The following is a 23,792-nucleotide window of genomic DNA, read 5'->3' on the forward strand; positions in this document are numbered from 1 at the left end:
AATAGTTATTTATTAAACTAAAACTTAAGAGATAAAAAGTTATTTCTAAACCGAAAACATGTATAAAAATTAATTCAACTTTCAATAGCTTCGATATAAAGATTGTTTATAATTTTTCAATATAAACTTTGATTAACTTAAAATGTTAGTTATTTTAATATGCTTAGACTAGCCTTAAGTTATAAAATCTTAGACTAGAATTTTTAAAATACGAGCTTTTGGGCTAGCGGAAGATGACGGCAATTCAAGTATGTTAAAAAATACACATAATAAACAAAAGTATTTTCAAACGGAATAACTAAGTTATTAAAAAGAAATCTATGCTATAAATAAAATAAATCTTTATTGTAGCATAACTAACAGCTTAGTCATTCACTTTTCAAACAAAAATCACCAATTGAACAAAAACTCGATATTTATTCTTTATTTTAAGACATTAACTTTATAAAGAATACTAAAAGTAAGTTTAAAAACTTGTAAGAAAAACATGTTAAACCTTCAAAAATAAATAAGTTACGAAGATAAAATACTTTGCAAACTATATTATTTAAAAGACTGAATAAAAAAACAATATTTATCAAGTTTTTAAGCATAATAGATCTAGCCTAGCTGTTACAAAAATTTACTTCTTTTTTTAAAAGCTTATAAAAATATTATCAATTAGTATCAATAAAAATCACACCTTAAAGTTAAGAGAACTTCTAATAGCAAATGTAAAAGACTTATTTACTATAATTATCTAGCAGGTATCAAAACTCCATATTAAGAAGCTAAGCTTAATTAAAATTTTACTTAAGAATGTACAACGTTTTTCTATTTTTTTTTATTTTATACTATTTATACATTAACATTTTTTATCATAAATTTCAAAAAGACGAAAATCTGTTTCGGTGTTTTTAGTTTCTTACTGCAGGCCTGTAAAATAAATTTAATCAAATGTTAAATAATCAGAGACTAAAGCTAGTTTGGAATAAAACAAAACAGAAGTTTGATATTTAAGATTTTTATTCGTTTTATAGCAAATTTTAGGTTGTAAATCAAGGTATAATAGTAAATCTCTTAGTGTATAACATTTAAAAACCCTTAAAACAAAATATTTAATAATTATTCGTTTACCATTTTTTAAACTCAAGGTTCATATGAAATTTTAAAATGACACTTTGAAGATTTAAGCTATACTTTAAATATTTATTAATTTAGAATTTTTTAAAAATTGTATTTAACTTAATAAAAAGTTTTTTTTAAATCAAGTTATTAATTAAAATTAACTACTAATAATTTCATTATTTGTTATTTAAACACTATTTTTAGTCTACTAAATACAAATAAATAAATTTAAATTGTCTGGTAACTGTATTCTATAAACGACTTCAAATTAAAAGAGTTATCAACTAACTTGGCCCACTCAACATTTAGGATGAGACGATCGAAGGCATACCTGTCCAATTTCTTCATGGCTCTTGTTGCATCATCACGGTTGTAGTAAGTAATAAAAGCGAATCCTTTAGACTGACCAGTGTGCTTGTCCTTCGCTAAGAAAATTCTTCCAATCGGACCAAAAGGTTTAAACAAATCTTGCAAATCGCATTCTTTTGTTTCTTCAGATAAGTTTGTAACACGCAACGTTGTTTGGTCATTATCTTTAAAAAATTATTTAACGGTTTAGCTTAAATGTTCATTTTATTTTACTTAACATTCACATGTAAAACAATAATTAGACTTAAAAAAAAATATCTGAAACTGACAAAATCTTGTAAAAAGCTAAAAATAAAATTGTCTTTTAACTTAAACTTATGAAAGATATCATTATTCTACATAATCTAACTTATATAGGAATGTTTTAACTTTTATTTTAGTATTATTTCATTTAATATGGCGATTGTAGCATTATAAATTTTTAACATAATTTCGTAGCTTTCAAGGTTAAATTTAAAAGACTCAACAAAATATAAAAATAAAATAAAAAAGTCAATGTAACACTTACGACAAGTGTTTCCCTTAATTTACAACTGTTCAAAGTGTTAGCATGAATTTGTGTAAAATAGATTATGAGAAACCATGTTTTATAGGTTAAAAGGAGTTTCTTTTATCTATAAACAGAAACAACTTTTTAATGTGTTAATATACTTTAAAATATTAAAAACAAAACATAGACTAATGATGTAGTAGCCAAATCTTAAAAGAAATTACTCATCATTTTTTAGCAAATAAAAAACATAAAATATAAGAACCGTAATAGTACTGCCAATAATATAAGTAAAATTTTATTTTTAACGTATAACAATCGTTTGCATCAATTTTCTACGGATATACTAGTATATGCAACCTTGTTTTACTGGGTGAAGCTTGATACTTTTTTTACTTGTGTATATGTAAATCTAAATAGTAAAGTATTTTATTTATAGTTATTAAAACTTTTAAATATAGATTTTAGTATAGTATTAAACAGTTAATGTTAGTTTTATCTGTATATTTAAATATCCTATTCAACATTTACAACTACTACAAACGTGTATATATTTATAGTCGCTATTTTAAAAATACTATTTCGCTACCGCTATCTAATAACTAGGTTAACTAATTTAAAACTTTCAAAACCTCTTGTTTACGAAAAGATTAAATAGTCAACGTTTAGATTGATGTATGATATCGGTTTTAGAAAAAATTTATAAATAGGAGCGCAAATAACGAATTTTTCAGATGTTATTTTAAATTTATCTAATAATACTTACCGTCCGTACCGTAAACCGAATTCTTTATTTAATTTTATTAATATTAATTCTGACCACCTTATTATGTAAAAAAAATGCCTCCCAGTAATGACACAAAAACGTTTAAGTACCCTTTCTTCGATGAAAGCACCGTACGAAACTGAATGAAAAAATCGAGGTTTTAAATGTAAATTAAGATATGAAATATTAGATGTAGATAAAAACGCAAAAAACCGCATAACCGACATATAATGTGGTATAATCCTCCATATTGCTCTTCAGTTAATATAAACTTAGGTTAAGAATTTTTAAAGCTAGTCGATAAACACTTCCCCGATAGCCACTTTTATAATAAAATTTTTTAATAGAAAGACAGTTAAAATTTCTTATAGTTGCATGAGTAGTGTTAAAACTTTAATACAATCGCACAACAAAACAGTAATTTCAAACTTTAAAAATAGACATATCAAAGCTAATACAAATAATATTTCTAATCATATTAATAATAACAGTAATAATAAAAATAATAAATTTAATAGTAGTGATAATAACAGTAGTAATGATGATAATCCTAATAGTGGTAATTTTAATTATGGTAACAATAATGAAAAACATATTAAAACCTTAAACATAAAAGATATAAGCTGTAATGATAATTTTGATATTAATGATAATGAAAATATTCATACCAATAGTACTAATAATAGTGTAGATTATAATAATCAACGTATAACTAGAAGTATTGCTAAAATGATAAAAGAAAACTTAGAACAAGTAAGTGATAATAGCGCTAAAAGTATAAGTAAAATGTATAACAATAAAACTATAAATAAATATTCAAAGCCAACTAAGCCTAATAGTGATAAGTTAAGTAATATGCCTAAAACATGTAATTGCCGTAAATTAAACAAAGATAACTGCCCATTAAAAGGTAATTGTTTGATTAAAAATGTAATTTATAAAGTTAAAGTTGAAAGTAAGGGCCCTGATAAAGTTTATATCGGAAATACAGCAGGTAGTTTCAAGGATAGATATGCTAACCATAAACATACTTTTAAAAATATAAATAAAAAACAAAGCACGCCTTTATTGGATTATGTCTGGAGCTTTTTTCACAGGTACGGTAAAAGGCCAAACATGGAGTGGAGTATTGTTTCAAAGATCAAACATGCATCCAACGGAGTAAGTAGAATTTGCCTAACTTGCAATACAGAAAGAGCAGTAATTGCAGCAGAAGATAAAGACCTACTTCTGAACAAGCGGCAAGATTTATCGAATATTTGTCCCCACAACCGATTATTCTACTTTAAATAACTCTGTCTACTTATGCACTTATTTATTTCACAACATACACATTTACAATTACAAACACTTACAAATTTAATACTTCATGTTTTTAAGCTGCATAAATTATTAATTAATTTAATAAATTTATTATGACGTAACATTTCTGCACAACTTAATTTAATTTTAAAAACTTGCCTATTCTTAGAGCTTTTTTGAGGTTAGTGTGCTTTTATTAAATTTGTATTTTTTGTAGACAATTTTATATTTTTATGTTTTTATTCCAAACTTTGTTTTTAAACCATAAAGTTCGTTTATAGTTACTACTCACATAAACACTATACATAATTATACGTGTTTTTTTTCTAATGTGTGTTAATATTTAATAGACTCCGTAGATCTGTTCTTTAATTTATTTGAGAGCAGTGAAACGCCGTTAGTCGGAATAAAGTTTTGACACAAAAACATATGTGGTAACTAAAATTATATTTAGAAATAAATCCACAACCTAATAAGATTAACTCAAAAAAAATATATTCTCATTTTTTTTGAAACTTAGAAGTTTTTAAGCATTTGAAATGACATTAACTGAAATTATAAAATTTTCAAGCAAAAAAACTGATGTTCTACAATTTTTTTCAAAAAAACTGATTTAGACAGATTTGGCCTGATGCGCACAAACCCTGAAATTGATGTGGTTGTAATGTAAAAAGGTCAATTAATTCAAAATAAGAGTTGTAACTTTTTTTAAATGGTTACAATTAGATTTTTTCTTCTAATGCAAGGATCATTTTCTTAAAATTTGAGGTCAACATCTTAAAAAGTGAAGGATTAGATAGATTTTTATTTCTTTTCCGCAGCTCCTAACAAAAATACCAAGCGATGCCTCTGGTATGTAGCAAATAAACTGCTTTTTATACAGTTATTTCTAATACATCAAAATTCCATTTATTTAAAGGTTAACATAACTGCATACTTTAATATTAAACATTATTATAATAACACTTGAGGTAGTATAAATTGTCCTGTACCCTCTATTACGTCTTGCAGGGTTGCCACAGATCAAACTGAGAAAAATTTCCTGCCTTTTCCTGACTTTTTTAAATCAAACTCTTAATTGAAACTTATTCTAAAATACATAATCTAACACTTGAAACTATATAAAGTTTTCAATCTAATTTTAGTACAGATTAAAGCAACAGTTTTTTTTGCTGAATTCAATCATCAAACTTCCATTACATTTATTGAACCATCAGTGTATGATTGATGTATTTGCAATAAACAGCTCTACAAGCAAAATACTTATATTATTACCTTATAAACACAGCTTGTCTGAAAAAAGACACATTTCTTTAGCATTTTCTAACATAAATTTATCTAAATAAACGAAATGACATATAACGAACTTTTACAATTAAAATACATAAAAAAGTAAACTATATATCTGCTGTATAAAATATTTCCTCTTATCAATTAGTAAAAATTTGTTACAAATAAATATACTCTTATTTATTCTAAAAACTTAAGTTATTCTACAAAAAATACAAATAAGTTAACTTAATCATGGCATATACCTCTCTTATAACTTGTTTTACAAATTTAAACAACTTTAAAAAAAATTATAAAAAGGTAAAGTATACACATCAACTTGTTACATAATATACTAAACTAACTGCTTAGTTATAAAGAACTCAATTATTTACTTAAAAAAACACTTTGATTCTAAAATTATGCTAGATAAACTTTTGTGTACATATCACAGTTTCACTATGAAAGTGTCCTTGCTACAGATCATCAATACTAAAAAGCTTACAAAAACTGGTTGTTTAAGTAGGGTAGTTGTTCAATATGTTAATAGAAAAACTTTGCAGTTTTATAAAGTATAATTTATTAATTTATACCAGGTGAAGGCATTGGAAATTAAATATATTTGTAAATTTATAGGAAAACTTTTCAAATTTAGTCTGACTATCGATTAATTTTTAATTAATTTTATGCCATTAGAAAGAAGGCTTTAGAAAATAGGGAACTTTGTAAATTTAAACTGACAAAATCTGACTTTTTTTGTTTTGTCAAATTTTCTGACTTTTCCTGACTTATTTTCAAAAACCCCCATTTCTTCCTGACTTTTGTCATTTTTTTTTGTATTTCCTGATTTTTCCTGATTTCCTGACCTTGTGGTAACCCTGGTCTTGATGCGTCGTCCCTGTTGTTTTTTGTATTTTGCAGATTCGTATCTTTTTCAAGTTACTACGCCCCTGGTATATACTAGTAGATATTTTAAGTTCGGTCACAATTTAAAAAATAAACAAACGAGCTAAAGTTAATAAAATTCATTCAAACCAGAAGGATATTTGATGAAAAACTATAAACAAGATTGATGAGTGGCAACCCTTTTGAGACATAAAAGTCATGACTATTTGTTGTAAGAATATACAGAACTAATATATTTAGAAGTGATTTAAGTTATCAAAAGAAAAATTGTATGTAGAGCCTAACTATTTTCATTTATAAGATAAAAACTAAATTAAATGTTAATTTATAATAAATTGTAAATAAACACAATAGTTTTAGTTAACAAAAATAGTGTTTACTCAATTCAACTATTTTTCAATTACTCTATATGAATTCGTAACTAGAAAATAAAAAGATCTACCTCTATGACTTCTACCAGCGGAAATGCTTGATGGGGCTGCATTTCCTCGTCTGCTAGGTGGCACATACTTTCCATCTGACGTAAGTGGCGGTGCACTAGAGTTGTCACCTATCAGTTACGGTAGACAGTTTTTAACATATGAAAACATTTTTGTGTTAAACTTTAAAAAGCAGTTGTTAATACATTATATGAGTTAAAAAAAACTTTACATACCGATATGTTAGACTTCATGTTTTTTTAAGTATGAAAAAAGTAAATAAAACATTTAGACATAGAACAGTTATAGTTTTATACAGTAATTTAAACATAAATGATTTAATTATTTCATCATTGTAAAAACTTTTCGACGAGATCAAAATATGCGATCATGTTTAAAATTTAATTATGATTTATAAACAGTATTTACTTATAATTTGTTATAAGTTTTTATTTATCAAAGAAATCACTGAAGTATAAACCAAATAAAAGCAGATATTTTTTAATCAGAACTTATATAAAAATACTGAAAAATCTATATAATTTTAAACTATAAATTAATTAAAATGTGGGACAGTTACTGACCTATACTTTCATTCAACAACTTTTTCCGAAAAAAAGAAAATTTTCCAAAACATTATACTCAAGAATTTAATTGGCAGTCTAAAAGAAAGCATTTATATCTCGCTTTTACATTTTATAATTGTCTATTATATTAAGATATTTTTAAATAAATACTAAAGTGGCTCTAACACAAAACCTAAAAATGTGAACAGTGTATTAATCTTTATTAAAAAATGTTAATTGAATTTAGAGATATTACCAGTTTTGTTTAAAACAGGGTCGCTACTCTTTAAATCTAAAAAAAACTAGTCTGGGCTTATTAAAACCTTTAAAAATAATTTTTCGTTTTTGAAGAAGTTAAGCAGTATGTTTAAGTTATACTTTATTTAGTATTAATAAAAAAAAATTTTATATGACAGATTTTTTGTGTCAAATTAAAATTTACTACTTAACATAAAAAAGTTGTTAAAAATTCTAGGTTTTTTAGCCTAGATGGTCAATTTCCAGGATTTCAGGTTTTGTGGCAATCGTGTTATTATTTAGTTAAGATTACACTTATTAAGTTTGAGAAAGATTAACTGTAGAGAAAATAGATTTATAATGAAAACTTTTTTTTGTTGTATTAACTTAGACAGGGTTGCAAAAGGTTTTTTGTTAAATTCTTCCAGGTTAAAAAAAAAGTTTTTTGGTCCACTATTTTAGTACAAAGTTAAAAAAATATCTTCAATAGTATAACAACATTAAAAAGACGTAACGCTGCTTTAAATGTGTTTTTTAATTTAAAAAAACTAAATGGTACAAATTTTATTTTATCATTATGAAATTTTTTTTGCATTCATTCGAAATTTTGTCATTTTAGAAGTAAAATAGTTTAAAACTCCACGTTTTATAGTGATTTTTTTATAATTCCATTTTTTTTTAACCTAAATTGTCAAATTCAAGGTTTTTCCAGAATTTCAGGTTTTTTGGCAACCCTGCTTATACCTTCAACAAAAATACTATTAACTCTCCAACTTTGTCTCACTATATCCTAAAACTAACTTTTACGTAAGAAATTATAAAAAACAACTGTTAGATAAGTTAATTATAAGTTTATGTTAAAATATATCAAATTGCTAAAAAAACCAGGTTACTCTAGAATTTTGTACAAAATTCTAGGTTACTTTTCAAATCCCAGGTTATTTTTAAAGTTTTATCAAATTCCAGTTTATTTTGCTTAGAATGTCAAATTCCAGGTTTTGTGGCAACCCGATTAAAAAAATTATAATTTTTGTTTTCTACAGTTGGTACCCCAAAAAAACTGATTTTACTCCAAAAATATCATACTTGTGCTTTTTTGCCAAAAAATAGTAATAAAGTCACTAATATATCTGCTTTTAATCAAAATTTTATCATTTAACATGTAAGAATTGTTTAAATTTTCATGTTTTTCCAGGTTTTTAAATGATAATAGTTTAAATTTAAGGTTTGCAAGTTTTTTTGCCTTGACTTTCAAATTCTAGGTATTTCCAGGATTTCAGGTTTTCTAGCAACCCTGTTCTTAATTATTTTATAATCTTCACTAACAAAAACCTTTAGGCTTAAATTATGTAAATAACAGTTTGTTTATATACCTATTCTCTTTAAATAATTATAAAAGTATTTTTTTTGTTCGTTAAAAAAATATGCTTAATTGAAAAAACATTATTATTGTAACTAATTGTCAATTTTTGTTGTCTCATAATTAATAAACATTTATTTATGACGTTATTATAACTGTATGCTTGCTAATAATTTATTTTTAATTTTTCCCCAATATTTGTAGTTGATAATGGTTGGTTAGCCAAAATATATTTGACATAGTACCTGAAAAAATAATTTATAAAAGGTTTGTGTCTCAAACTTTTGTATAAAAGACATACATATAAAAAAACTTAAGTAGTTAGTTTAATTAATTATCGTTTTGTAGGCCATTGGGCCTTAATTTTTTTTTTCAAGTTATCTGATTTTATCCCAGCTACCAAATATGTTTTACACCAACAAAAAATTTAATTAGTTTTCGAGATAAAAATGATCAAATTCAAGAGCTCAACAAATTCCATATGATTGGTAAAAAAGTTAAAAAATTGATTTTTATTCTTTATTTTTTTCTCCAAATATTTTAACTTACTCTTTAAATTTTCCATACTTTTTATTTTTCATTATTATTTTTCTAACTTCAAATACTTCAAGATTTTATTTTCAAAACAATGTTTTACTCAAAAAAAAGGAGATCATCAGTTAATAATAGTAAAAACTGGGAAAAAAGGTAAATATCTAAGGAGACATTAGGCTTAACATAAACAAAAACTGTTCATAAGGTTTGAAATCAACTAAAATTTTAAATACGAAAATACCTAGTTATTTACAGGGTTGCCACTCGTTTTTTCAAATTTTTTTTCAGGTTTTCCAAATTTTTTCCAGGTTTTTAAAAGTATACATTTTTGGGTCTATTTATAGTTTTAAGTTAATTTCTATATAAGAAACTTGTTTAATAGTGTATAAACATTGAGAGCTACTGTAAAATTACTTTAAATGTGTCTTTTAGTTTTAATAAAAAAAATTTTGATGATGACAAAAAATCTTAATTATGTGTGTTAAAATTTCTGACGTTTGTTTTTATAAAATTAAAAATAGGCTTATAAATTATAAAAAAAATTAAAATAAATTGAATTAAAAACAGGACTTAATTTTTATTTCGCGTTTACATTTAATATAATCTTTAATGTCTTCATTAGTTTATGAACTTTTAGATAGTAAAACATTTAATTTAAAAACAAACTTTATATTTTTACAAGTCCATAAACAGTCAAATTCGTTGGATATAAAGTTTTTATAAATTTTCACACTACTTCTATAAAAGCTTCTGTAAAAGTTGATCGATTTTAAAAACTTCAATTTCTTAATGGTTTTTCGTACTTAAACTTTTTATTTTCCAAAGAGATAGATACCCCTCCTTTGTTTTTTTTTTCCGAAAAGCGAAGGAGGGAAAATGTAACGAAGTCGATTCTCGATTTCGTTACAATTATATGATAGATTTTTTTTTGTGTGAAATCGAAATTTTACTACTGAAAATGTTAATATTATTAAAAATTGCAGGTTTTTTTCAAAATTTCTCAAATTCCAGGTTATTTTTGCCTAAATTGTCAAATTCCAGGTTTTTCCAGGTAAAGTGGCAACCCTGTATTTAGCAAAAATCTTAAAATTATTAGGCTATTTATCAAAATGAATTTATGTTAAAGTTCGGATACGATTAAAAAAAAAAATTATCTATAACACTAAAAGGTTATTTTAACTTTATTTTAGTTATTCAAACATACTTAAAAATTATTGGTTGATAAGCTTATAAAGTACAAACTAATTCCAACAGACTAAACTATAAATTATTAAGCTTAAAATTAGACTAAAATTAAAACTACTAGTGAGGTGAAAAACACTAAAATAAAATCAACTAATAAATTAGTAAAAGTTTTAACACTATTAGAGTAGGGGTGGGCAACATACGGCCCGCGGGCCAGATCCGGCCCACAGAGTGAAAATGACCGGCCCCAACCGTTTTTTAAACTTTAATGGGATCCGGCCCGCAAATGAAAATGACCTGCCCGCAAGCGAAGTGATAAGCCCGCGAAGGGTCAATATTACGAAGTTTTTATAAAACTTTGCATCATATTTTTACAAATCAAAACTGTAAGAATTTGACTTCTAAAACATGCTAAAAAGTGACTTTGTAAATTAATGTGTTCTAATAAATACACTATTTTATCCTAATACTTTGTGTTGTTTTAACTTAGTTGGAATATCGTTTTGTCAAATTACCCCAAGCAAAGTGTTTTTTAAGTACGATGTTTTACATACGTACCTTTGTCAATCACGATGTCGATTATATTTATAGACATGGTTTTAACATCTGACATGTCTCAATATAGATCTTAAGTTGTCAGACTTGGGAAAGATTTGTGAATTTTAAGGATCCAAAAAAGTGATCCACTGTATCAATATAACTAGATTCCGGCCGGATCCGAGGCTTATATTTTTGATTAGAATCCGACCGGATCTTGACTTAAAATTAGTATCTAGACGGATTCGGATCTAAAAAGTCATTATTCGACAGGATCTGGTAAATAACTAATTCAAAATGCTCCGGCCCGCAAAAGACTAAATGTTTCCGGATCCGGATTGAAAACGTTGCCCACCCCTATATTAGAGGCTGTTTATCAAAATAAGTCAAGCTAAGGTTAAAATAATTATCTAGAGAAAGATATAGATTTTCAAGGGCATAGGGGAGTTAACACCTTTTTTTGAAATTTGAGCTTATTTATTTAGTTTTTACAAGATTTATTTTTAGCTACAAGATGCTTTTTAAAATTAAAAAATTCAAAATAATTTTATAGTTATAGCTGGTCAAAGTCGAAGGCAACAATAGGATCATTGTGGGAGGAGCAAACTAAAACGGCAAAAATAGACTATTTCATTAAAAATCTATCTTCTGCTACGTTTTTTGAGATAACTACCTCAAACTTTCAGGAAATGTTCCTTAATATATTTAGAAATTTCTGTAGGAACAGAATTTAGAAAAACTAAAAATAAAATTTTATATATAAAAAATAAACAAAAAAAAATATTTCAAGGAACATTTCCTGAATATTTGAGGTATTTTTCTCAAAAAACGTAGGAGGAGATATATTTTTAGTGATTTATAGTTACTTGCCGTTTTAGTTTGCGCCTCCCATAAGGATCCTATTGTTGCCTCCGACTTTGACCGGCTACAACTCAAAAGTTATTTTGATTTTTTTAAATCTGTAAAAAGCATCTTGTAGCTTAGTAAAAACTATATAAAATAAGATCAAAATTAAAAAAAAAAGGTGTTTAATACCCCCCTATGCCCTTAATAATACCATTCTTAAATTTTATTTATATACATACTTATATATTACTGGCTGGTAAATGTGTAAAATAAAAAACTTTTTTATAAACAACAGGCTAAATTACAAACTTTCAGCTTTAAAATAAGGTTAAACTTAGAAAAAAACTGGCAACAGATATAAAATAATCAGAAAACAACAAAAAAATTAAAAAAATACTTAAAATCATTAGGTGGATTATCAAAATTAGTTTACTTTGAGTCAGGAAAATTTTTACGAAAAAAACTATTACAAAAAATACCTTTAAGGATACTATAAATTTAAGTTAAATTCTTCAAACAAGCTAACAGAATATTGACTTGTAAAAAAAACAGATACTAAATTTTAAATTGTAGTGAAGCTTGTTGGCGCTAAAAAAGTTATAATGACATAGTTATAAATTTTGTTAAAAAAACTTAATTATATTTCACCTTAAAATTTGCGGTTGTTTTAGTCGACCTTAACATTTACCTACCAAAGCTGTAATAAGTATGTATTTATTTAAAAACTTTAAAATAAAAATTTTTAAATGGGGACACGAACACAAATTAGTTCGTTCTTCTTATTTGGTGAAGTCTTCCCTTAAGAGTTCGCTATTTCTATAAGTACATTTTGTGCAGATTTATTGTGGGTTCCATAATTCTCTGATGTAATGTAAAATGCTCCAATTAATGTTAAAATTAGTTTTGTTGTATATAAATTTTCAATTTTATTTTGATAATTCAATACCATTTTTCTTTCGACAGGGTTGTCAAATGTTTTTTGCAAATTTTCTCCAGGTTTTCAAAATTTCTTCTAGGTTTTTAAATTACAGGTTTTAGGGCCTATTTTTAGTTTAAATTCAAGTTTTTAAGGTAAAAAATTGTGTTAAATAGTATAAAGACATTTAAAAGATATTTTAAAGCTTCTTTAAATGTGTTTTTTATTACAAAAGTTTTTTGATGATGACAAAAAAAAATTATCTATAAGATAGATTTTTGGTGTCAAATCAAAATGTTTCTACTTTACGTAAAATTGTTTAAAATTCTATTTTTTATGTGATTTATGTTCAAAATTTCTAAAATTACAGCATTCCAGGTTTTTTTGGCAAACCTGTTTTGAGTTCTGAAACTATGTTATGTTTATACCATCTAGTTTTAAATGACCCCCAGTGATACCTAACCTATGCGTTGCTTTGTTTCTTTTCTTGATGTTACTGTAGCTTTATAAATAACATTAATTTGTTTTTAGAAAGAACATTGGTTTTTATTTGTACAGTTGCAAAGTGACTCTTTTGTTCTTTACTAATATTTTCCGTACATAGGTAGCACTGGGGACTTTCAAAATATGCACGAATGGACACTTTTGCATGAGTTAATTTTTTTTTATTACTATCACTGTTACCTCTAACACTTACCCTTGGTAGGTAATTTTTTTATTCTTCTTGTTATTTTCATTTAAACTTTTTTTTTCTTAACCACACTGTTTTTTACTGTTACCCCTAACCCTTGGTTGGTAATTTTGATTTCTTATTATCTCTATTAATATTTTGTTGTAATTTTGTTTTTAACTATTGTTACTATTATTTACTATCACTGTTACCCCTAACCCTTCGTAGTTAAATTTATTATTATTTACTTTTTTTTTCTTTTTTCTACTCTCATGCAAGAAACTATTCTATAATTAGTATATTCGTGCAAATTTGGGTCTTAGTGCACATTTGACCCGTCCGCCTTTCAAAAAAGGGTGGTATAATCATAGCGATGATTTCAAAACTCAAAAAGAAATTGATACTGAATTATCGAAACGATTTGAAAATTGAAAAACAATAAAACTTATTTAAACAATACCTGGAACATTACAACATTGAAGAGATAAGGATCCCAAAATAAATCTGCATAACATTTACTTATGAAAATATGGAAATAGCGAACACTTAAGGGGTAAATAAATGTATAAATAAAGGGAACAAACTAATTTGTTTGAACAATTGAACTTAAATATATAGTATCATTAAAGGTATTTTTTTGTGTAACTTCCTTTTTAATAATTTTCCGACCTCTAAATAAACTAGTTTTGATGAGCCACCTAATAATTTTAAGTATTTTATTAATTTATTCGGAATTGGTCCAAATTGCACGAGGTTACTAACTTGCACGAAGACAAAACTGCAAGAGTGCACAAGTTACAATTTTGGGCGGAGGGTCATTTTGGCACAAAAGTAAAACAAAAACAAAAAATTTACTGACAAAGGGTAAGGATTAGGGGTAACAATGATATTGAAAATAAAAAAATATCCAGTAGAAATTATTATAAAAAAAAAGAATAAATAAAAATTAAATAATTAAAAAGAAAAAAAAAAGCTACCGACCAAGGGTAACGAATCAGGAGTAACAAAGATAGTAAAATTAAATAAATAAAAATATAAGCAAAGAAATTAAAACAAAAAAAAAATAATAAAAAAAAATAAAAACAAGTCACAGACCAAGGATAAGGGTTAGGGGTAAGAGTGAAAAAAAAAAAAAAAAATATTTTTTTTTTTTATAATATAAATTCAACATGTGCAAAATTGTCTGCTCGTGCAAAAGTGTCTTTGTGCAAATTTATTCCCTCGTGCAAAAGTATATTCGTGCAACTTTGTGCCCTCGTACAAATTTGACAGCTACTATAACTTATTAGTATTTATTTGATTTTTATACTTTTTGCTAACTTTAATCTAAGTTAAACCTAATGTTAAAATATTTTACAAGTCTACCAGTCAGTAATTTATAAAATATTAATGTAACTCTACAGTAGTATTTTAAAAGCCTATATCGTGTGATGATTATTTAACCTTAGCTTGACTCATTTTGATAAACAGCCTCTAATAGTTTTAAGACTTTTACTAATTTACTAATTGATGATATTTAATTGTTTTTCACCTCATTTGTAGTTTTAATTTTAAGTCTAATGTTAAGCTTAATAATTTATATCTTATTCTATTAAAATCAATTTGTACTTTATAAGCTTATCAGCCAGTATTTTTTAAGCATGTTTGAATAATTAGAATAAAGTTTAGTTAATCTTTTAGTATTTTTAGATAATTCTTTATTTTTCTTATAACAGTTTCCTAACTTTACCATAAATCCATTTTGATAATTAGCCTTATACTTTAAAGATTTTGCTAAATCACAAGTATTTTCGTTTTTTAAATTTTAATTTCATTTGCTTTTATACCTTATGGACGGTTTTTAATTAAGTTGAGCCGAATGTCTATTTAAATGTTTACCATATTTTTTTCCAGATTTTACTATTGACTGCTGATCGCTTTTTTTGAGTAAAACACTGTTTTAAAAATAAAATCTTAAAATATTGGAAGTTATATTATACTTCTTATCAATAAGTTGAGAACCTTAACTATCTTTAAAGATGATAATTTTAATTTGATTTTTTTTTAGATTTGGAAAATATACAATTTTCTGAAATAATCCATTTTTTCATCATAAAACAGACTTATTTTGGAAGTTGAAATAGATATCATTTATATTTAAAAAGCCCTTAATGTAAGAATTTTTTAAATCAATTGAATAATTATTACCTGAAAATTTAGAAACTCTTATAACTAACTATAACAAAAACTAGATTGAACTTCAGTTATTGTTATAACAAATGGTTGAACAAAAGTAATTTGGCACAAATAGAAAATCAAAAATAAATTTATTCAAACCTTTATTACTTTGAGTATTTTTGAAAAAGTTAACATATTGAATTTGTTGCCTAAGTTTAGACAAAGCTGGGTCGTCTTCAATTTGCACCACTTCATCGTGCTTCTGAGTCAGAAACTGCATGTAAACGTCCTAAAAAATATATGGTTAAAATTTCATAACAATTTGTGTTGCAAATATTTTTTTACAAAAATAAATAGTATTGCAAATTTCTCAATTAATAGTTATATATGGAATATTTGAAAAAAAAAGTAATACACATATATTAGTGTTTTCTGAATATCTTCCAGGTTTTTTAAGTACAAATTTGTTAGTATATTTTTAGTATAAATTTATTAAATGCAAGGTTGCCAAATGTCTTTGGCAAATTTTCTTCAGGTTTTCAAAATTTCTTCCAGGTTTTTAAATTACACGTTTTAGGCTCTATTTTTTATTTAAAATTAAGTTTAAGGTAAAAAACAGTTTTAAATAGTATAACAAAATTGAAAAGATATCTCATAGCTTCTTTAAATGTGATTTTTAATACTAAAATCTTTTGATGATGACAAAAAAATAGCTTTAGGATAGAATTTTATAGGTTCAATCGAAACTTTACTATTTAACAAGTAAAAGTTGTTCAAAATTTCAGTTTTATTTCAAAATTTCTCAATATCCAGGTTTTTTTAGCCTAAATTGTTTAATTCCAGCTTTTTTGCACCCCTGTAAATATAAAAAACTGTCTTAAATGGTATAAAAATATTTAAAAATACTGTATTGTTACTTCAAATGCGTTTTTAAATAAAAAAATTGTAAATAATACAGAAGTATTTGTATTTGATAGATTTTTGTATCTAATCAAAATTTCATAACTTTACATGTAAAAATTATTTATAAAATTCCAGGTTTGTCCATGTTTTTTAGTGATGTTTGTTCAAAATTACAGGTTTTTGGCAATCCTGTGTATGCCTATCAAAATAAATTTTTAGTTAAGATATAAATTACAAGTCTAGGACATGTATAACTTTATCATTATTTTATTCAAGAAAGCAAAAGATTTGAGATTTTGGGTTGTTAACAATGAAAACAAAAATTTTGAAATTTCTTTTAGGTTCTTCTTAATAAAGTGAAAAAACATCATAATCCAACCAGTCCCTGTGTGCACTTAAAACTACCCCTATAGAAAGTGAGTTTTTTCTTTTAACTAACTATTTCAAAATCAGTAAGAAAATCTAAAACTATGTTTAGTAATTTAGCAACTATTTTTAATAGTTATCACATTCTGCTATAAGTTATAAAGATATCAGATATTTGTATAATAAATTTCTTCACTAAATTTAAACAAAACAAATAAATATATAAGAGAAAAATTAAACAACCAGAAATCTTTAAAACATAATATTCTTATTTATACTCAGCTTTTACAAGCAAAAATTTATTTTGGTATTAATCTACATGCCTCTAAAAAAATTCTCAACAAACATATCATTGAAGCTTTAACTTTATATAAACAATCTTAAAAATAAAGTAAAAGTACCTCAGAAACAAAAGTAGTTGCCTTGTTTATACCTAAACCATCGTTTTTAGAAGCACCAAACTTTGCTAAAGTTCTTCTTAGAGCAGCTGACTTAGAAATCTTAGTTTTCTGAATCTTATATTTCCTTGTTACCTAAAAAGTATAATATTATAAAATAAAAAAAGCGAAAAGTATTAATTAAAAATAATTTACGATATAACTTCTTACATGTTTTGATTAGCACATTTCAATTAAATTGGTTTCAACACTTATTACCTAAGTTTAGACCTGTCAAGGTTCTACACTAGCAGTTAAGTTTCCCTTTTGATGTGACCTAGCATTTAATATGTGAATGATAATCTTCATGAAGATTTTAAGCAACTCAGACTTAAATTTTAAACACACAACATCAAAAATTAAGTCAGACTTTTCAAAATAATAAAAAAAATAAGGTTTAGACTTTATATTTTTTGTAAATATAAGAATTCAAAAAAGTTCTAATTAGCCTCAGAATTCAAAAGATTCAAACTAGCCTGAGTTATTCTGAATGTGTGACCAGAAACCCTTTTTAATAGCTTTTAGGGCATAGGGGAGTTAACACCTTTTTTTTGAAATTTGATCTTATTTTATATAGTTTTTACTAAGCTACAAGATACTTTTTACAGATTTAAAAAATTCAAAATAACTTATGAGATATAGCTGGTCAAATTTGGAGGCAACAATAGGTTCCTTATGAGAGGCGCAAACTAAAATGGCAAAAATAGATTATTTTTCTAAAAATCTATCTTCTCCTACGTTTTTTGAGATCACTACCTGAAACTTTCAGAAAATGTTCCTTGAAATATTTAGAAAATTCTGTCGGAAAGAATTTTAAAAAAATTAAAATTTTATATAAAAATATACAAAAAAAACATTTTCTGAAAATTTGAGGTAGTTATCTCAAAAAACGTGATGATAAATTTTTAGTGATTTCTAGTTATTTTCCGTTTTAGTTTGCAGCTCCCATAAGGAACCTATCGTTGCCTCCAACTTTGACCGGCTACAACTCAAAAGTTATTTTGAATTTTTTAAATCTGTAAAAAGCATCTTGTAGCTTAGTAATAACTATATAAAATAATATCAAATTTCAATTTGCTTATTATTTGACATTCATAACCTATAAAATTTTGGTATGTATGTTTTTTTTTTGCATTTCATTATGCTAACTAGGAAAAAATTGTTAAGTTACTACTTTAAGACTCATACAAATAACTAATTATTATATACATACATTAAAACTTTTTAAATGGTCATAAGGATTAATTTTACTTACTTTAACTTTTTGGTTTTTTTCATTGTACTTATACTCAACAATAGTTTTTATATCTCCGTCAATTAGTTCTTCTGGTGGAGGTAAGCTTTCATCATCATCTGATGGTTCTCCCCAATTTTTCTTAACTTTTTCATTTTCAGCTTGTTCTGCCCAATTCATTCCACTGTGCATGCAGACATAACAAAAAAAAATTAAAGAAAATGATAATTACTTGACAGATGACAGTTTATAATTTTAACTTTAAAATCATGTTTAAGTGACTACTTAAAAAAAAATTGTATAATTTGTACAAGTCTGACTTATTACAAAAATAACTGTTAAATTCAATAAATTAAAAGCAGTTGTTTATAAAAACAACAACTTTCAAGATGGATGTTCAATTTTTTAGAGTGCAAAACAAAAAGAGGAAAGTTGAATTTCACAAGTTACTATTTCACAAGTTAAAGCAAAGTTACTGCTGTATAGAAATTCAAAATTTGAATACACAATAAGTATGGAGAAAGTATTGCAGTTAATGTAAAACAACAAGTTTTTTTTCAACGTTACTAAAAATAATTGTGCTTTCACAAGCGATTTTAGCAAAGTTACTACTTCAATAAAATTCAAATTTTGTATACATAATGAATGTACGTGTTGAAAAGTTGGAAAAATATAAGTATAAGGTGAACTAAGATATCTACTAAGTGAGAAACATTTTTTCAGGAATTTAAAAATATTGAAGAAGAATTCAGATAAAGTTATGGCAATGCTGTTGTAAATTCTTCTAGTGCCGTGTTGGAATCAGTAAAGATTGAGGAATTTATATAAACTCTGGTGATGGTAATTTAAGACTTACAAAAGCTAAAAGCAAAAGAGGAAAACCAACCATTTCAAAGTGTGCTGGAAGTGGAAGTTTCATTTGAACAAAATATCCAAAATGTAAGTCATTTTTTATTTTTTACAATTAAATGTTTGGAACTTGTTCATCAAGCTTGCTACAACTTTGAAGAGAAAACAAACCAATGCCCCTGAGGGAGCAAGGACATTCAAAAGATCTAAATCAAAAGCAACATACCTCAAGTAATGAGAATTTTGTTTTCAATTAATAAGAAATATCAATTTTCTTCCCATTATAAAATAATCTATTATTTTATTTGCAGAATTCATCATCGAAACACTGAAATAAAAAAGTGTATAGGTGTATCAGTGAAGATTAACAATGCATACCCATATTGTGTAGCAGCAGGTTAGTTTTAATACTAGTATAGTTTTTGAGTTTACTAAAATTAATTGTTTTTAGTTAATATAATATGTTATTATATATTTTTTTAATTTTAGGAAATAAAAAAGGAATAATTGAGGAATAACAAGTATCCAATGCTAATTACCAATACAAAATTAAAGAAAAATCGTGGGTAGTAAAAGTTGATGAAGTAATTGCAGTAATAAATAAAAGATATGAACATTTTGTAAGTTCTACTTAAAATAAATAAATATAGAATTTTAGTTTTTTATTGAGACATAAACTTAATTTTACAACAGGGATTACCAGGATGGATACAAGCATTTGACAGGCTTCAACATAACTTTCAATTAGTTATGTATTCCATGATTCAGTGAAAGATACCAATTGTTAAAATAAAAACACCAGAGGAAGCTACCCTCCACGTTGACACCACTGGAAAGGTTTTAAAGAAATTTAATAGTGGATAGGTGTTCCAGCACAACATGTATTTTTAGAGGTATGTTAAATTATTAGTGTTTATTTTTAAAGGTACTTATAAGAGTTTATAGAAGTAAAGGATCAGCTAAAAAAAAAAAACAATAAAAAGTCAGTTAAACAAACAATGCCTGTGCATATTGCATATCTGCAGCAATCATAATATGCACTTCTTGAGCAACATTTATTAAATCAAGGTGTACTAAAAACTACAAAAAGAATTAACCTTGGTTTGCTGAGCAGAATGTCTTTTTCATTTACTCAAGTTGTTATTTTTAGTTTAAATTAGTAATTCATTCAATGTTGCAAAGTAATTGATTTTTATTCTTAATTAATGCAATACTTTACCAGTAGCCAAATTTTTTTTTAAATTTCTTCTATATTTTCTGAATTTTTTGCCAGTTTTTAACCTACACATTTTTGGGTCTACTTTAAGTTTGAAATTAAGTTTTGAAGATAGCTATGTTAAGTAGTATAATTGAAAGATGCTGTAAAGCTACTTGAAATTTGGGTAGCTGTCTAAATTGCACAAGCGTACAAAATTGCACAAGTGCACAAAAATACTTTTGCACAAGCAGAAAATTTTGCACTGAGACAATTTTGAACGAGTTAAACTTTTTTTTTTTAGGATTTTTATTTTTATTAAAGTTTAATTTTATTTTAAATTATTATATTATCTAAGTTTTTTATTTTACTAACACTGTTACCCTTAACTCTTATCCTCGGTCGGTAATTTTCTTTTTTTTGTTTTTTTTTTAAATTTTAGTTCTTTTTTTTTTTTATACTATTACTGTTACCCCTAACCCTTACCCTCAGTTACTTTTTTTTTGTTATTAAATTATTTTTTAGTTTTTTTATTCTGCCTTTTTTATTTTTATTTTTTTTGTTCTACACTTTTTACTCTCCTGCAAAAATGTAACTTGTGCAAAATTGATCGTTGGTGCAGAATCATCTTTGTGCAATTTTTTTTCCCTGATGAAATTTTGTGTCCTTGTGCAAATTTGGCTTTGTGCAAATTTGTTCTTGTGCACTTTTGTCCCCTGGTGCAATTTTATCTTTGTGCAATTAAGACCAGTTCCCTTAATAAATGTATTTTGATAAATTATGACAAAAAAACTTTTTACTTATATGAAAGATTTTTTGTGACAAATCAAAATTTTACTACTTACTATGCAAACATTTCCAGGTTTTTCAGTGAATTTTGTTCAAAGTTCTAGATTTTTTTCAAAATTACTCAAATTCCAGTTTTTTTTTTACCATAGATTGTCAGTTTTAAGGATTTGAGGTTTTTGGCCACCCTGTATTTTAACTAATGTTTCATTTGTTATTTATTTTGCACTTAAGTAAATTTTTATTTGTCATTTATTTTGCATTTAAGTTAATATCTCATTTTAAATAAAAATGTACAGTATTAATTGTGATTATACAAAATTTACTAATTAAACAAATATAGTTAGAGAAACTAGTCTAAATTTCAATATATTACCATTCATGGTTGCCACTGATCAAGCTGAGAAAAGTTTCTTGACTTTTTCCTGACTTTTTACCAAAATTTTCCTGACTTGTCTAAATCAGTTTTAGTTATATAAATTGTTCAATTAGTTTATTAAAATACTACCCAAACTATTTGATATAAAATCCTTAAATTAAAAATCAATTAAAAAAGATTATACTTAAGTAACTGTAAAAAAAGTCAACTTTTTATCTGTTGTACAAAATATTTCCTCTTATCATTTAGTATAACATTTGTAACAAATAAATATACTCTTATTTATTCTAAAAACTTAAGTTATTCTACAAAAATACAAATAAGTTAACTTAATCATGGCATATACCTCTCTTATAACTTGTTTTACAAATTTAAACAACTTTAAAAAAAATTATAAATAGGTAAAGTATACACATCAACTTGTTACATAATATACTAAACTAACTGCTTAGTTATAAAGAACTCAATTATTTACTTAAAAAAACACTTTGATTCTAAAATTATGCTAGATAAACTTTTGTGTATATATCACAGTTTCACTATCGAAGTGTCCTTACTACAGATCATCATTACTAAAAAGCTTACAAAAACTACTTGTTCAAGTAGTGTATTTGTTCAATATGTTAATAGAAAATTTTTGCAGTTCTATAAAGGATATTTTACTAATTCATACCAGGTGAAGGTATTGGAAATAAAATTAAATACTTTTGTTAATTTCTAGGAAAATTTTGGATGTTTTTCTGACTTTAAAGGACTTTTAATTAATTTTTATCAGTTTAAGGCTTTGGAAAACAAGGAATTTTGTAAATTTAAACTGAAAAAAACCTGGCCTTTTTTTAAACTTTATCAAATTTCCTGACTTTTGTCGTTTTTATTGACTTTTCCTGACCGAGTGGCAACCCTGACCATTATTATTAAGGAAAAAAAATTCAATTTAAAGATGTGTTAATAATACTGTTAAGAAATTAACAATAAAATAATTTTATCAATGCCTACAATTATAATGTCATAATGATAAGATTGCTTATAAATAGAAATACAATCTATATTTAGTTTTCATTAGATTTTAAAAACTTTTTAGGTTAAAATTACAAAATAAATTATTATCATCACTATTCCTGTAATTGTTATTACAACTTTTTTATTGTATAAAAACATGAAAATTATCAAGATTCAAGTTTTTGGTAAAAATTTAAAAATAAAATACTTTTGTTGAATTTTTCTAATTTATTTATTTAAATTAACTTATTTCTTCAATCTTGTTGCTTTAGCCCTGGTTTGAGTAATGTATTTAAATACTATATCATCTAGTCTAGATGGTACTGAAACTGAACATTTTAAACTTTGCACTTTGTTTTGCACTCTAAAGTTTCTTATAACTTTCAAATACATAAATTGACAAAATCAATCAATAAAAACTAATAATCTTTAAGGGAATAAATTAACAAAATTGTAAACTGATTTCAAAAATATAATATTAATCGTATTTCTATAACAAACATACTTAATTTTAATACTTTGTATAACTTTTTATACTGTTAAACAACCAAAAATAATTTATAAACTTGGTTTTTACACCATATTAGAGAATAGATCAAGTTGAAAACTTAATTTAGAAATATTATTCAAATTATTATTTTATCATTAAGGAAATTTTAGGTATATCAAAATACAATACTACACTAACCTTATTTTTTCTGGCATATTATTTTTTAAATATTATGTGATTCAATTTACTTAAAAAATAAACCTCTAAAAATAAATTTATTTAGACATGGACTATAAATTACTGCAAGAAGAATATGTCATAAAATTGTGTCAAAAATATAAACCAGATTGCAACTTAAACTTTTAGTTTGTCAACCTCTTAAGTCAGTTACATACACTTTTAAATGTTAGAAAAACATCAGATAGAATTATTAACATTTTTTGAGGTTATGCAAGCTTTTTCATCAGCTGTAATTCAACCTCCTACTTTAAGATTAACATTAAGCTAATCAAAAAATT

At 25.1% G+C, this 23,792-nt stretch overlaps 1 protein-coding gene across 1 annotated transcript; it reads right to left on the reverse strand.

Moving 5' to 3' along the window:
- Window positions 1-836: 836 nt before the first annotated feature.
- Window positions 837-23,589, reverse strand: LOC145834245 (eukaryotic translation initiation factor 3 subunit G-like). The gene is made up of 7 exons (XM_082941622.1): window positions 23,473-23,589; window positions 18,598-18,760; window positions 17,307-17,438; window positions 15,796-15,925; window positions 6,652-6,759; window positions 1,397-1,640; window positions 837-915 (listed from the first exon to the last, which is right to left on the reverse strand). The coding sequence occupies exons 1-7, from the start codon at window positions 23,487-23,489 to the stop codon at window positions 897-899; spliced, it is 813 nt and encodes a 270-aa protein (XP_082797748.1). The 5' UTR covers window positions 23,490-23,589; the 3' UTR covers window positions 837-896.
- Window positions 23,590-23,792: the final 203 nt, after the last annotated feature.

This window comes from Thalia democratica, chromosome 4 (assembly GCF_965202585.1).
Source record: "Thalia democratica chromosome 4, ktThaDemo2.hap1.1, whole genome shotgun sequence".
In the NCBI taxonomy this organism is placed as follows: domain Eukaryota; kingdom Metazoa; phylum Chordata; class Thaliacea; order Salpida; family Salpidae; genus Thalia; species Thalia democratica.